The 14,027-nt window shown below is 39.5% G+C and overlaps 4 protein-coding genes across 5 annotated transcripts in view; 2 read left to right on the plus strand and 2 right to left on the minus strand.

Annotated features, from left to right (window-relative positions):
• Positions 1–1,207: 1,207 nt before the first annotated feature.
• Positions 1,208–4,433, plus strand: LOC111442937 (indole-3-acetate O-methyltransferase 1-like). Its single transcript, XM_023080498.1, has 3 exons — positions 1,208–1,895; positions 2,426–2,701; positions 3,764–4,433. Exons 1-3 carry the CDS (start codon positions 1,368–1,370, stop codon positions 4,115–4,117), a joined length of 1,158 nt encoding a protein of 385 aa, XP_022936266.1. The 5' UTR covers positions 1,208–1,367; the 3' UTR covers positions 4,118–4,433.
• A 1,084-nt stretch (positions 4,434–5,517) lies between these two features.
• Positions 5,518–7,843, plus strand: LOC111442943. Its single transcript, XM_023080507.1, has 3 exons — positions 5,518–5,856; positions 6,175–6,333; positions 7,344–7,843. The coding sequence occupies exons 1-3, from the start codon at positions 5,578–5,580 to the stop codon at positions 7,455–7,457; spliced, it is 552 nt and encodes a 183-aa protein (XP_022936275.1). The 5' UTR covers positions 5,518–5,577; the 3' UTR covers positions 7,458–7,843.
• A 215-nt stretch (positions 7,844–8,058) lies between these two features.
• Positions 8,059–10,235, minus strand: LOC111442938 (grpE protein homolog 2, mitochondrial-like). Its single transcript, XM_023080499.1, has 5 exons — positions 10,089–10,235; positions 9,199–9,645; positions 8,921–9,088; positions 8,692–8,820; positions 8,059–8,411 (listed from the first exon to the last, which is right to left on the minus strand). The coding sequence occupies exons 1-5, from the start codon at positions 10,233–10,235 to the stop codon at positions 8,328–8,330; spliced, it is 975 nt and encodes a 324-aa protein (XP_022936267.1). The 3' UTR covers positions 8,059–8,327.
• A 1,150-nt stretch (positions 10,236–11,385) lies between these two features.
• LOC111442934 (transcriptional adapter ADA2-like) overlaps positions 11,386–14,027 on the minus strand; it is a 7,781-nt gene continuing 5,139 nt past the window's right edge. For both annotated transcript variants that reach the window (XM_023080496.1, XM_023080495.1), the window contains exons 10-14: positions 13,757–13,979; positions 13,102–13,312; positions 11,909–12,205; positions 11,593–11,792; positions 11,386–11,553 (exon numbers count right to left, since the gene is read on the minus strand). In XM_023080496.1, coding sequence (XP_022936264.1) covers positions 11,601–11,792; positions 11,909–12,205; positions 13,102–13,312; positions 13,757–13,979 — 923 coding nt within the window. In that variant the 3' untranslated portion in view covers positions 11,386–11,553; positions 11,593–11,600. The remainder of the gene's footprint in view (positions 11,554–11,592; positions 11,793–11,908; positions 12,206–13,101; positions 13,313–13,756; positions 13,980–14,027) is intronic.

A 14,027-nucleotide genomic window follows, 5' to 3' on the forward strand; every position in this document is an offset into this window, starting at 1 on the left:
AAATCTAGGATTTTTTTATCTTATGCATGTGAGCCCCAATATTTATATATATTTGCATTTCTGCCCATCCATTTATATAAACTTTTTTTATTAATTAATAATTAGAGATGTTCATCGAGAGTGGAGTGGAGAAAGATAAACCTCTCCATCTCCGTTCTTGTCTCCTATTTCAATTCTAATTATCGTAAAAAAATTCGTTTATTTTTTTGGGATTAAGCGGAGATTTCCCGTATGAAATTTATTATCCATTTTAAATATTTTTTTTATCGGGTAATGTTAAAATTTTAATATTACTAAAAAAATTGAAAACATAATAATAAATCAATAATAGAGTGAAGGAAAGCGGAGATTTGAGCGGGTCAATGATGAAAAATCTAAGCCCTCCATTCGTAGATATTGTCCTCTTTGGTCTTTCTTTTATGGGATTCGCCTCAAGGTTTTTAAGATGCGTCTCTTATGGAGAGGTTTCCACACCCTTATAAACAATGTTCGTTCCCCCTCTCCAACCGATGTGAGATCTCGTAATCCACCTTCTTTGGGGTCCAGCATCCTTGCTGGCACACTGTCTAGTGTTCACCCTCCTTCGAGCTCAGCGTCCTAACTGGCACACCGCTTGGTGTCCACTGTCCTTCAGGGCCCAAGCGTCCTCGCTAGCACATTACCCGGTGTCCACCCTCCTTTAGGGCCTAGTGTCCTCGCTATCATACCGCCTGATATCTAGCTCTGATATCAGTTGTAATAGCTCAAGCCCACCACTAACAAATATTGTCCTCTTTTGGCTTTCCCTTCCCGGCTCCCCTCAAGGTTTTAAAATGTGTCTTCTAGGAAGAGGTTTCCACACCCTTATAAAGAGTGCTCGTTCCCCTCTCCAACCAATGTGAGATCTTATAATCCACCTCTCTTTGGGGCCTCGCATCCTCGTTGGCACACCGCCTGGTGTCCACCCTCCTTCGGCGCCCAGCGTCCTTGCTAGCACACTGCTCAGTGTCCACCCTCCTTCAGGACCCAGCGTCCCCGCTATCACACCGCCCAGTATTTGACTATGATATCAGTTGTAGTAGCTCAAGCCCACCGGAGATTTTGGTGGGTCAAGGGTGAATAATCTAATCTCCATCCCCGATCCCTCTTCATTTCTTATCTAAACAAGAATTTCTTGTTCGGTTCCATAAATGGATATCTACTAATCTTTTTATTGGTGGAGGGAAAGAAAAAGTTATTATTTTTACCCCTTTTTCTTCTTTATAAATATCCAACTCTCTTAAGCCAACCATCTTTCATCACTAACTTAGCACCCTCACCATAAAACCCTCTCACAAACACTCTTTCCTTCTCCAAATCTTAGCCATAAAAACCACAACGCCTTTCCCATGGCTCCCAAGGGCGACAACGTCGTCGTTTCGAACATCAAACTCGAGCGAATGCTAAGCATGAAAGGCGGTAAAGGCGAAGCAAGCTACGCCAACAATTCTCAAGCTCAAGCACAACATGCCCGATCAGTCCTTCATCTCCTAAAAGAAACACTAGACGGAGTTCATCTCAACTCGCCGGAACTCCCCTTCGTCGTGGTGGATCTCGGCTGCAGCTGCGGCAGCAACACCATTTACATCATCGACGTCATCATAAAGCACATTATAAAGCGCTTTGAGGCCTTGGCCGTCGACCCACCGGAATTTTCTGCCTTTTTCTCCGATCTCCCTGGAAATGACTTCAATACCCTCTTCCAGCTCCTCCCCCCGTTGGCCACTTACGGCGGCAGCATGGAGGAGTGCCTCGCTGCCGACAACCACCGCTCTTACTTCGCCGCCGGCGTTCCCGGCTCCTTCTACCGCCGCCTGTTCCCAGCTCGGTCCATCGATGTCTTTCACTCCGCGTTTTCCTTGCATTGGCTCTCTCAGGTTAATATTTGTTTGTGTTTTTTAAATTAAATATAAAAATCATTTATAATTATAATTCATTTAAATTTTAAAATAATTATTTACCTAATCAATTTTAAATGTACTCGAAATTATATTAATTTTTATTTATAATTTTTAATTAAAAAAACTCTCCAATGGAATATTTTGTTGGAGATTCTAAATTATTATTATTATTATTATTATTATATGCATGGCGGTTGAAATTTGCAAAAATATAATAATAAAAATAATAATAAATTGAAACTATTGACTTTCTTTTTTCTATATATTTTTTGTTGGATTTAATTTTAATATTCCCGAGGAGTAATGACGTAAGCATTTTCGTTATTATTGATAATATTTTTATTTTATTAATATTTTAAAAATATTATATAGTTTTGTTATTAAACTTTTAAATATTGTCTTTTTTTTAATTTCTTAATTTTAAAAAACTTTAAAAATTGAACAAAAATTTAAAATAATAATAATTTAATCCAATGACTGAGTTTGTGGGACCCACGGACACGTAGGTGCCGGAGAGCGTGGTGGATGTGAGGTCGACGGCGTACAACAGAGGGAGGGTGTCGATCCACGGCGCAAACGAGGCGGCGGCGGCGGCTTACCGGAAGCAATTTCAGACGGACCTAGCCGGATTTCTGTGGGCCAGGGCCCACGAGCTGAAGAGAGGTGGGTCCATGTTCCTTGTCTGCTTGGGACGGACCTCATTGGACCCCACCGACCAAGGTGGGGCCGGCCTCCTCTTTGGGACCCACTTTCAGGATGCTTGGGATGATCTTGTCCAAGAGGTACAAATATATATCTTAATTCTTTTTAATACCAACATTTTTATTTTTATTTTTTGGATTTTTTCATAAATTTTATTTAAAATTATTTATAAAAAAACAGTTAAATTATCAATTTAGTCCCTATAATTTAAGAAAATTTAGAATTTAGTCCTTATAATTTAAAAATTAAAAATCTTTCCTATATTTTAAGAAATTAAATAATATATCAAATTATAAAAATTAGATTAGAATTTTAACACTCTCCCGACCATAAAATCTAAATTATAATTTAACCCATTTAATATTATAGGGGTTAAATTATAATTCTTAGAAATATACGGCTCAAACTGAAATTAATAGTAAACTTAAGGGGCAAATTGAAATAAAATCGAAATTAAACATAAACCATATGAGCTAGACAACACGACCAAATAAAATATGTCCAAACTATAGAAACGAATTAAAATTTTAATTTAACATAAAAAATTTAAAAAAAATAAATATGTAATTTTTAGCTTATTCTCATGCACTTTATAATTTTATTTTAAAAAAATATATTATTTTTAAATAAATGGGCCATTTAATTTATAAAAAAAAAGAATAATCACAGCCGTTGATTATTAAAAAGAAAAACGTTTTTTTAGAGAGAATAATCACAGCCGTTGATTAATTTTCTGTGATTTAATTTCGTACGTAAAAATGCAACTGAAAAATATCCCCACCCACTTGTTGATATCTGTCCTTTAGCAGACCAAAAAAGCAAAAAAAAAAAAAAAAAAGCCCATAATTAGGAATAATAATTGGGTGTTGCCGGTCTCACTAAACCCTTTTTCTTTCTACTTTTATGATGCACATCCATTGGTCATGATTAAACCCCCCATCATTCCTCGCCATCTGATCCTTCATCCCACAATTCCATCCAACCGTCCACTTGTCACAAGGAAAATGATTGTGTTACCACGACCGAGAAATTATTGAATAAGACCGTTATAATCTGACTGATGATTCGTTCAATAATATGAATTTAAAATTTTATAAATTATCTAATTATCTAATAAGACGAGTGTGTTATTGTTACTGCAGGGATTGATCAGTAGTGAGAAACGTGATAGTTTCAACATTCCTGTGTATGCACCTAGTTTGCAAGACTTCAAGGAGGTAGTAGAAGCGGATGGTTCCTTTTCTATAAACAAGCTTGAAGTTTTCAAAGGAGGTAGTCCATTAGTAGTGAACCAGCCCGACGATGCAGCAGAGGTCGGTCGAGCATTAGCCAACAGTTGTCGAAGTGTCTCTGGTGTTCTCGTCGACGCCCATATCGGCGATCGGCTAAGCGAGGAGCTCTTCAGTCGAGTGGAACGTAGAGCCACGAATCATGCTAAAGACCTTCTCGAGAAGCTTCAATTCTTTCACATTGTGGCATCGCTTTCGCTTGCATAAACAAGAGATGAACAACAACCAAAGAACATAGAACAAAACACAGTGCTTTCTTCTCTCTTTTGGTGTTTGTTTGTTGTGTCTTTTAAGGATGTGATATGTTACATAGGAAAGAACATGAATCAAACAGGCAAAAGAGAGAGGTCAAAGGAGCTGCCCATATTCTGTCTTTCTTTTTTGTTCATTATAACTTTGTAGTGTGATGCTTTGTGAGTCATTTACTGACTTTGTAGCTATAAAAAGAATATGTGCTTATAGTTGACGGGCTTTGATCATCTTAGATCGATGCTAATATGTACGGGACGAGTATATATCTTAACCTGACCCGTGTTGAGTATAATTGATTTAAAATGGGTTTGTCAGGTACTTAAACTGGGACAATATTGTTTCACGTCGCAATGTGTAACGACCTATATTTGAGGGACAGAAAGTTCAAGTCGTGAGTGTAAAAGCTATTAGCACGAGTTTGTCTCATAACTGGTGGGCATGCAATCCAAGGAAAACCCTAAAACCCATCGTCGCTCGTGTCATTGGCTAATGTGGTGGAATCATTCTTCAATAGTTATGCCTAATCTTATGTGGTGACATCGAGCTTATGTTTGGCTACGATTTCATTTTTTGTTTTAGGGAAAAACCCACTTTGGTGATTGTTTGGCTTCTTTAGCTCGTTTTTATCATACGAACGATTGTCAACTGTTACTGTTTGTATATGTTATGTCGTCGCCGATTACTGTGCCTTATCTGTCAATAGAAGCATCACGATAGGGCTGGTGGTAAGCTCGATCTTTCTCTGATTTTTATTTTGGATTCGATTCAATTTTGGGTCAATGAATCTAGATTTTTCCACTATTTAGGGGTTTCGTGCTTGTTCTGTCGTGGTTGAGGGAGGAGAAAATTCATAGACAACTGAGACAGGTGGAGGAGCGTTTATGAACCAAGTAATTGCCACAAAAAATCGCACTACGAACCGCCCAATCTTGTAGTTTTAGCTATTTTTCAGTTACTACCGTTTTTACGGTTATTTCTTCGATTGACTCAAAGATTTGCAAGACTGGAAAGGTCGAGATGGTTGAGATACTAGAAAACGGTACAACGTTTACAGCAACTTTTACGACAAGTTTAGAAACATTAAACTCATATCGAGCACGAGTCCTACCAAATAAGGATATGGAATAAGATTGCTTAGATTTTACAAACAATATGAATGGAACTCTCCACTTTAGAATCTAAAAATTTGAGGAATCAAAAATAGAAACTTTTTAAATTGAAAGATAATACAAAATATTTTCGATAAATTGAAGAAATGAATCGAAAGTACCAAAATGCCCTTAAATTTTCAGGTTATTTACAAGTATGGTATAAGTTAAAATACGGTGTCGTTTTTGTTGTTATGGCGGTTGTCTACGAGTGGAAGCTTCACGGACTCGGCGCTGAAGAAGATTTTTTTTGGGGCTTCAACTTCAATGGAGGGAATCGGATCCAGATTGGGCCGAGCCTCGTCGCGGTACGGTCCGGCGGCCACCGTCTTCAACGGCCCCGTCCGGAGGTGGAAGAAGAAGTGGGTGCTGGCATCTTCTTCTTCCTCCGGCGTCAACTACCAGACTTCTTCTCAGTCCCAATCCAACGCTCAGAAGCTTCTTCTATGTCGCTGGACTCCGATTCATCCGTCTACTTCATCGGAAGCGGACGGAGCTGCCGCGCCGCCTGAAGAGCCTCCTAGACGGAAGTTCCGTTACACTCCTGTAAGTTTGAAGCTCTATTTGAATCCATTTTCATGTCCGATTGATGCTCTGTGTTTGGTGAGCGAGCGATTGCGATTCCGTTTGAAATTCTTCGTTGATCTCGTCTATCGTTGATTTTGATGGATGATGCAGCGATTTTTGATTTCTAGTTACCGATTTTAGTATGCGCTTACTTTTGGCAACGATTCATGAAAGGATGTGGTTTCTGTTCATTTGTGTCTTGATTATGAGTGAGTTTAGGTCATCTCGTACTCTGTTCTTCTTGATTAGGATTTAACTTCGAGCAAACAATTTGTGTGTGTTGGTTGTGATGTGCAGATTGCTGTGCTGGAGGAGCAGAAAAATGCAGGATTGAGGAGTGTCAAAGATGAAGTTAGAGTGAAAGAAATGGACCAGTCGGCGTCGAAGACGGCTACTGTGGGCAATGAGGCTCAGGGAGAGCTAAATGTCAATGAGGTTTTCAAGGAAGAAACTCAGGTGACTGACTGATTTCAACTTGGTTTCTTTAACTTTGTGAAGTTTCTTTGTTCTTGTTCTTGCTCTCTACACGATTATCTTCTGAACGTAGAACATAGCTCAACTAATTTAGACATATACGAAGGTTAGAGGATCTGCCCACATATTGTTGTGCTAAAACGGACACTTTAGTTTGGCTAGTGTGTCCATACCGGACACTTAAACGCTCCAACACCTGTTGGACATGTATTGAACTTGTGCTTGTTGAACATTTAAGTATGATAAATAGTCACATAATTATACAAAACAAAAATGGTATTGAAATGCATCGAACTCATTTTTATAAGCATATAGATGCATGAACTAGTTAATAAACATGTTTTTGTCATGTCCATGTCCTAGGTTCTGTTCAACATGAGCATAGTTCAACGACATTTAACATGTACTCCTTCCTTTGAGGTTGGAGATTCGAATGTCGATCGTCGTTCTAAAAAAAGCTAAACAAAATGAAACGGAAAACTTGAGTGGTTTTGTTTTTTTCGTTATAAAACTGGGTTTCTCTGTATAGTTCTGGGTTCAGGAAACCAGGAAGAATGGAAGTCATCTTTACTAGTGGGGCGCACTGAGAGACAAGTTCCAATTCACATACTCATGAACTGTGGCATAGTTTACCAGATTAACATAATCATAGAAAATGTAGCTATTTGATGAACTTGATGAACTTGATGAACTTGAATGGTAGATCTAACAGTACAAAATGGTAGAACTTCTCAAGAACTTGATGAACTTGAATGGTAGATCTAACAGTACAAAATGGTAGAACTTCTCAAGAACTTGATGAACTTGAATGGTAGATCTAACGGTACAAAATGGTAGAACTTCTCAAGAACTTGATGAACTTGAATGGTAGATCTAACGGTACAAAATGGTAGAACTTCTCAAGAACTTGATGAACTTGAATGGTAGATCTAACGGTACAAAATGGTAGATCTTCTCAAGAACTTGATGAACTTGAATCATTCTCTATGCAGGAAACAAGCAAGATTCTGAACAGCCCACGGGATGGAAACAGGAACAATTTAGATTTGGCTTTGTGCTTGAATGGTCAGAACCCGAAACAAGATTCTGCCGGTAAGAGCTCTTAAAGTCTGCAAACGGGACCGAGCTGAAACCGGGTTTACCCTATGGACAATGGTATAGCAGAAGTAAGTCTCTTATGAAATTAGTATCTCATGCAGTAGTAAATTGGAAGCATAGTATGTTATAGTGACTGTTTGTATATGATCTTAGGGTGTTAGTGGGGGATGGATGAGTATATAATCTAGGACGACTTTCTCAGAATTTGCTTGTTGTGGAAAGTGTATTTATTCTTCCTGAATAAAAATGTGCAATCAGAATGCTTTGGGAAAAACCAGCCCTTTCAAAATGTTCATAGAGTAAGCGAAGCTGCCTGGTCTCTCTTCCTAGGATGAAAAGCTTAGAAGAAATGTGTAAATCGAAATCCTTGTGCACACTTGGTCTACAATGGCCATAAACACTCGAGAGCAAGAGTGTAACAGTCCAAGTTCATTGTAAGTAGATATTGTCCTTTTTGGTTTTTCCCTTCTAGGCTTCTCTTAAGGTTTTAAAATGCATTTACTAGGGAGAAGTTTCCACACCTTTAAGGAATGCTTTGTTCCCCTCCCAACTGATGTGGGATCTCACAAGGGGTTTTGATTACATCTCGAGATGGTCACACTGGCTAGAAACCCTCGTGCACCATCGTTAATCCGGGTTTTTGGCTTGAACATGTAGATAATCTCGGGAATGACTTCTGTCCTTGACCGCTTAAACATGAAGCTTGCTTGTAACAATGTCTTAAGCACCACACATGGTGGGTAGGTATACGAATAACTCAATGCTATTCTTTTTAACAAAAGAAAAATAAGTTCTAATTCAATTGGAAAGATAGAATCGTTGTTTGCACCTCAAACAGCATTTCCCGTGATCCATAGCAGCTTCAGTATCTTTAGACATCAATCCGTTGAATTATCTTCCACTGCTTGAGTCACGCCAACCTCGGCTGGCCGAAGAACTCGATCATGTAGCATATATCCAGACTATCATAACAAAAACATGAGAAAATCACATCTCTCCACAACCAATTCAGTGTCCATCAAATCAAACTCCTAAACTAATCAGTGATGATCTCATGTTCTTGAAAAAAGTTGAGAGCAAATATTTGTTATAATGCATTAACAGGCTGTTCCTAAATTTGCCTATAGCTTAGTCTAAAAGACAGTTCCTTTCCAGTTTGATCAAATGAATTTTGCTTGGCATATGAACTAAGATGCATTTGTTCTTGTGAGAATAAGCAGAATAACAAATTGGAACTAGTACCTTCAGCACAACAGCCACAGTGCCGTCTGGCTTCGATCCATCCGGTATTTGGAATACAGCATAATGCTTATGCGGATCAAATGGCTCGCTTGTAGGGTCGAATTTCTCGACCCCCGACTTCTTAAATACCTGAAGAACAAGTGTCTTAAGCATTAGAACAATAGACTAAACTTGGGGCTTTCCTCTTGAAATGTTGAATAGCTCATGATAATTATGCATATAAATTCACCTCCATAAGCTGTTTCTCAGTCATATCAACCCCTTCTAAAAGGGTTTTTAGAAGAGCTACGGCTCCACTTGGATCTTCAGATTCATCAATTTTTGAGAAACTGTCTTTAACAACAGATGAAGCTCTTCCCAAGTTGTCAGCAACATCAAGCAAACTCTTTGCAAAATTCTGTCAAACATATGATAACACACATAAGCAGCTCGTGTTTAAGCAAACCGAGTACCGGGAGGAATCCCGACGTAAAATTTATAGCATTAAGAGTATGTCACTCAAGAAACCTGAATGGCAAACTTCTTTGAATTCTCTGCTTCACGTTTCGTCCTGTCCATAACATTCTCCATTTCTGCATAAGAACAGAGGACTTTCTCTTGCATTTTCTCAATCTCTTTGTGCTTAGACTTCAGAAGCTCTTCCTTTCGCGCCAGTGATTTTACCAGATCATCCATGGAAGGTTGTTCGTCGCACTCAGAATCCGAATCGGAAAATGCAGTTCTTATTGTCCGCCTTCTCTGCCGTCTTGATTTCGATTTGGTGGAATGGGAATCCGTTGTGGAACTCAATTCCTCTGCTTGGTTAGACACTTCAGAATTCACATCATCTTGTTTTGCACTCCCCTCTTCATTTTCAGAAGATTCATGGGAAGCAGTAGAGGATACTCCGAATCTTTGGAAGGGGAAAGGATTGGAGACTATATGATTTAGTAGAGACACATGAACTGGAGCAGACTGGAAGGGGAAGCATATTAATCAGTGACAGGAAAAACAACCTTGAATCCTAACATTAGCAAGCAAAAACTCACCAAAAGTACCAAATCTAAGAACAAGGCAGGTTAAGATATGATGAGAAATGCGAAATCATGTTAAATAAACAATGCTACATCAATAATAGTCAAGAAAAACTCACTAAGTTCATTTTTCGTTCATATCCAGATGAAATCAGCTTTCCATTTTTCAATTTAGTTATGAAAACTCTCTGTACTTTTGAAACCAGATTGAATAGAAATCAAAGATCTCACAAAGAGTGATGAGAGCATGAAACTAAAGATTGCGAAATCGCAAGCGAAACTGTAAGATTTCAGAATGGAGGAGTGCCTATTCAATGGTGAAAAAAAACCCTAACTAAAACACGAGAGGAGAGAACCTTGAAAACACGGCTTAAGAACCTCAACCTTGCCGGAGATCTCATCAACGAGACCGTGAAATTGCCTGTAGAGAATCGGAAAAGTACGGCAGTTCTGTGATTGGTTGCGTATGAGGATCGGCGAGCTCTGGTGCAGGCTCCTGGAAGCTCGGACGAGGATTCTGAAGGAGGACATTGAGGAGAAGAAGTTGAATACCGGAACGGTGAAATGGAAAACGAAGTCAAATGCTTCAAAATTACAGAGATGCAACGGCGGAAGTTCCGACGAGAGGAGAAAAATCTTGGGAATGAAGGCGGCAGGTCGGAATAAAGGCTACCGGTGATTTTGGACTTCACATATTTGCCGTCCACTAGTGAAGCCGGTTGTGAGGTGAATTTTAAAATTTAAATATTTTGATTATTCCGCATCTACCTCCTTCTCTAACTAACTAAAATATTAGGGTTAGTCGGCCCTCAAACCGGCTTCTTTTGTTTTAGGGAGACCGAGCAGGCCCTTTTTGTTTTAGGGAGGCAAAGTCGTATGCTACACTCGAACAGGCTCCTTTTGTTTTAGGGAGGCACGAGCGAGCTCCTTTTGTTTTAGGAAGGCAAAGTCGTAGGCTACCCTCGAACAAGCTCCTTTTGTTTTAGGGAGGCAAAGTCGTAAGCTACCCTCGAACAGACTCCTTTTGTTTTAGGGAGGCAAAGTCGTATGCTACCCTCGAACAGGCTCCTTTTGTTTTAGGGAGACACAAGCGGGCTCCTTTTGTTTTAGGGAGGCAAAGTCGTAGGCTACCCTTGAACAGGCTCCTTTTGTTTTAGGGAGGCACGAGCGAGCTCCTTTTGTTTTAGGAAGGCAAAGTCGTAGGCTACCCTCGAACAAGCTCCTTTTGTTTTAGGGAGGCAAAGTCGTAGGCTACCCTCGAACAGACTCCTTTTGTTTTAGGGAGGCACGAGCAAGCTCCTTTTGTTTTAGGGAGGCAAAGTCGTAGGCTACCCTCGAACAAACTCCTTTTGTTTTAGGGAGACAAAGTCGTAGGCTACCCTCGAACAGACTCCTTTTGTAAACGGACTCCTTTTGTTTTAGGGAGGCAAAGTCGTAGGCTAAAATTTACCGTACTTTTGCTTTGACCTTGAAAGAGTGTGAGCCTATCTTTGGAGTTATTTTACCAGAGGAATACCATAGAAGATCAGAGTTATTTACATATGAACTACGATAACGTTTATCACAATTTTGGACTGAAATATCAAATGTTTGAATCTCAATTTGAAACAGTGATAGACTCTTGAGGCCTTTCATCACACCTTCATATTAACTCCAGTGAACCTTTTCGATAACGAAAATCTTAAAAATTTTCTTACTCGATACAATATACGAGTGGTTAAATCTTATATCAGCACAAAAATTAGGTTTTCGAGCGAGAATCGAACCATCAAGTTGCTAATATGAACGTATCAGAGTGAATAAAGCACCAATTACCATTCCAAAAGGTCAGTGGTTCCATCTCGGCTTTCAAATTATTGCATCTATATGGTTTTAACAAGAACAAAACTCTCCAAGTCATGCTTGAGCAATTCCCTTTTTCACAACCATCTCATAAACTCTATCTACCTTACTTGGATCCACCTTGAACAGACCATGGACATCAGATTTCTTTGTAACACTGCCTTTTAGCATCTCAACTGATATGATATCCACCATTTTCAGATAATGAGCTGGTAATATTCGTATCTCACAGCAAAGTCGCCTCTCCTACACGAAGACATCGAAAAACGATTAAACATAACATCGACGAACGGTTTATCGCAGCAAGGAGAGAACCAATGTCCAACCAGAGAAATATGGAAGACAGGAGAAAATGTTCTCACCATTTCAGATAGTAAATCAGCGCCTGCAAATCCCGTGATGTCCCAATCGTGAATCGAGCTCGAAATCCACGTTGTTGCTGGAGATGGTTCCTTGCCGCTGCCTTGCGATCTTGGAGATTCTTTTACACTGCCCCTGGGATTGTCATCGTGTTCTCCTTTGAGATGATTTGATACATCACTTGGAACAGCTTGACTATTTTCCTTTACTCTCTTGCTGTTGTCTCTGGTTTCTTTCCTTTTCTGATCAAGAAATCTATTTGATTCGACAATTGTTCGACATCCAGCAGCTCGAGCTGCCTATACTTACAAGATGTATATTAAATTAGTTAAATCATACAATAGAGAGATTTCCTGCAATATGATGATCATGCAAAGTAGTCTGAAATAAGAAATTTTGACCATATCAAACATAAACATATCAACCCCGCTAGCAGATATTGTCCTATTTGGGGTTCTCCTCAAGTTTCTAAAAAGCGTCTGCTAGGGAGAGGTTTTTACACCCTTATAAAAAATGTTTCGTTCTCCTCCTCAACCAATGTGGGATCTCACAATCCACCCCCTTCAGGGCCCAGCGTCCTCGCTAGCACTCGTTTCCTTCTCTAATCAATGTGAGACCCCCCAATCGACCCCGCTTTGGGGCCCAGCGTCCTTGCTGGCACACCGCCTCGTGTCCACCTCCCTCTGGGGCTCAAGCTCCTCACTGTTACATCGCCTAGATACCATTTATAGTAGCTCAAACCCACCGCTAGCAGATATTGTCCTCTTTGGACTTTCCCTTTTGGGGTTCCCTCGAGGTTTTTAAATGTGTCGGTTAGGGAGAGGTTTCCACACCATTATAAAGAATGTTTTGTTCTCCTCTCCAACCGCCCAAGTTTTTTTCTCCCTATGGTGGCTTAAAATGCCATGAGCCTCAACGTAAAATGAGTATGCAGCAGCAACCCAGATAACAACTTATTCTTGCTTGATTTTATTTTGAGGGCAAGAAACCAAGTTTTCATTGAACAAACGAATGAAAATGCAAGGGCGTGAGAAAAAAACAAAGGTCAGGGACTCCAAATCTATACAAATATTTACATGCACATGTATTTTCAATTGTATCCTAGCCTGATTATTTCTCTTTCCAGATAGAATTACCAGTCAATTGATAGCACCAAGCAGCCGCATAATTTAAAAGGCAAAGTCAATAACTAAACCTGGAGTTCTTGTATTCTCTTCACAATGCGATGTTCTTCAATGAGATTCTTAAGAAGCTCTTCTTGGTCTTCCTTGGAGTGGAACCGCATGAAGACCTTATAGGGCTGACATATTGCCCTCTCTTCAGGAGATAAATGTTTTTCAAATGGGTCGGAGTAGAGTAGATCTCTGTCCAGTATGAATTCCTTCCTGCGTTTCCTTTCATCAAGCCTGCCAACAGGTCCAAATGCATATGAATCTAGATTATTAATAATCAATTAAACAAAGATTGCCAAAATATCTGCATACAGTAGCATAAACTAAGTAGAAGAACAATGTTAATGCTTTGGATAACAATTGCTTCAGATTAACAAAATAATCACTCTCAAGATAGTTATGATAATGCTAAAGTAGTTCAAGAAGTAGTAATAATAATAATAATTGGAGTATCAAGATTCTCCTCCTGCAGATGACCCACCTGCTGATCGGTATAGAGGCAATGCCCACCTATAGGTTGTAGAAGACGACAGGGGTTTCTAAATAATCAAGTATTCAAAATGGAGGCTTAAACCCGAGAATTTCGAACTTCCTATCCCCTTAATAACAAAATAATAAAATTCCGAGCAGCAACATAACCACACCATCTAAGATAATACTAAATCGGTTTTGTCGCACCTCTTCGAGTATATGCGCAAAATCCTCAATTTAAGTTCATGGTCAGCTGCGGAGTCGGTGTCCTTGAATTCCATATCTGCTAGTAAATGCTCAGCATCATTGTCATATTCAATGTCGAACTCCTTCCGCTTGAAGTTATATCCACTCAACTCAACCACAGAAGGCCCACTGTCACCTAATACCCTAGGTTTTTTCTCACTAAAGCTTCTGTCTGCTTCAGATTCTGCAAATATTAAAAAAAACAGTGAAGGGGGGGGGGGGGGGGGGGGGG

This window comes from Cucurbita moschata, unplaced genomic scaffold (genome assembly GCF_002738365.1).
Source record: "Cucurbita moschata cultivar Rifu unplaced genomic scaffold, Cmos_1.0 Cmo_Scf00005, whole genome shotgun sequence".
NCBI lineage: Eukaryota > Viridiplantae > Streptophyta > Magnoliopsida > Cucurbitales > Cucurbitaceae > Cucurbita > Cucurbita moschata.

What these genes read in the sequence shown, in the direction of transcription:
- LOC111442937 (XM_023080498.1), top strand. Translation starts at nt 1,368, where the DNA reads ATGGCTCCCAAGGGCGACAACGTCGTCGTTTCGAACATCAAACTCGAG. An exon ending in CCTTGCATTGGCTCTCTCAG is followed by an intron (nt 1,896 to 2,425) that starts GTTAATATTTGT and finishes ACGGACACGTAG; the next exon opens with GTGCCGGAGAGCGTGGTGGA. An exon ending in GGGATGATCTTGTCCAAGAG is followed by an intron (nt 2,702 to 3,763) that starts GTACAAATATAT and finishes TTGTTACTGCAG; the next exon opens with GGATTGATCAGTAGTGAGAA.
- LOC111442938 (XM_023080499.1), bottom strand. Translation starts at nt 10,235, where the DNA reads ATGTCCTCCTTCAGAATCCTCGTCCGAGCTTCCAGGAGCCTGCACCAG. An exon ending in CAAAGAAGTTTGCCATTCAG is followed by an intron (nt 9,089 to 9,198) that starts GTTTCTTGAGTG and finishes TATGTTTGACAG; the next exon opens with AATTTTGCAAAGAGTTTGCT. An exon ending in CTGAGAAACAGCTTATGGAG is followed by an intron (nt 8,821 to 8,920) that starts GTGAATTTATAT and finishes CTTGTTCTTCAG; the next exon opens with GTATTTAAGAAGTCGGGGGT.
- LOC111442943 (XM_023080507.1), top strand. Translation starts at nt 5,578, where the DNA reads ATGGAGGGAATCGGATCCAGATTGGGCCGAGCCTCGTCGCGGTACGGT. An exon ending in GGAAGTTCCGTTACACTCCT is followed by an intron (nt 5,857 to 6,174) that starts GTAAGTTTGAAG and finishes TGTGATGTGCAG; the next exon opens with ATTGCTGTGCTGGAGGAGCA. An exon ending in TTTTCAAGGAAGAAACTCAG is followed by an intron (nt 6,334 to 7,343) that starts GTGACTGACTGA and finishes TTCTCTATGCAG; the next exon opens with GAAACAAGCAAGATTCTGAA.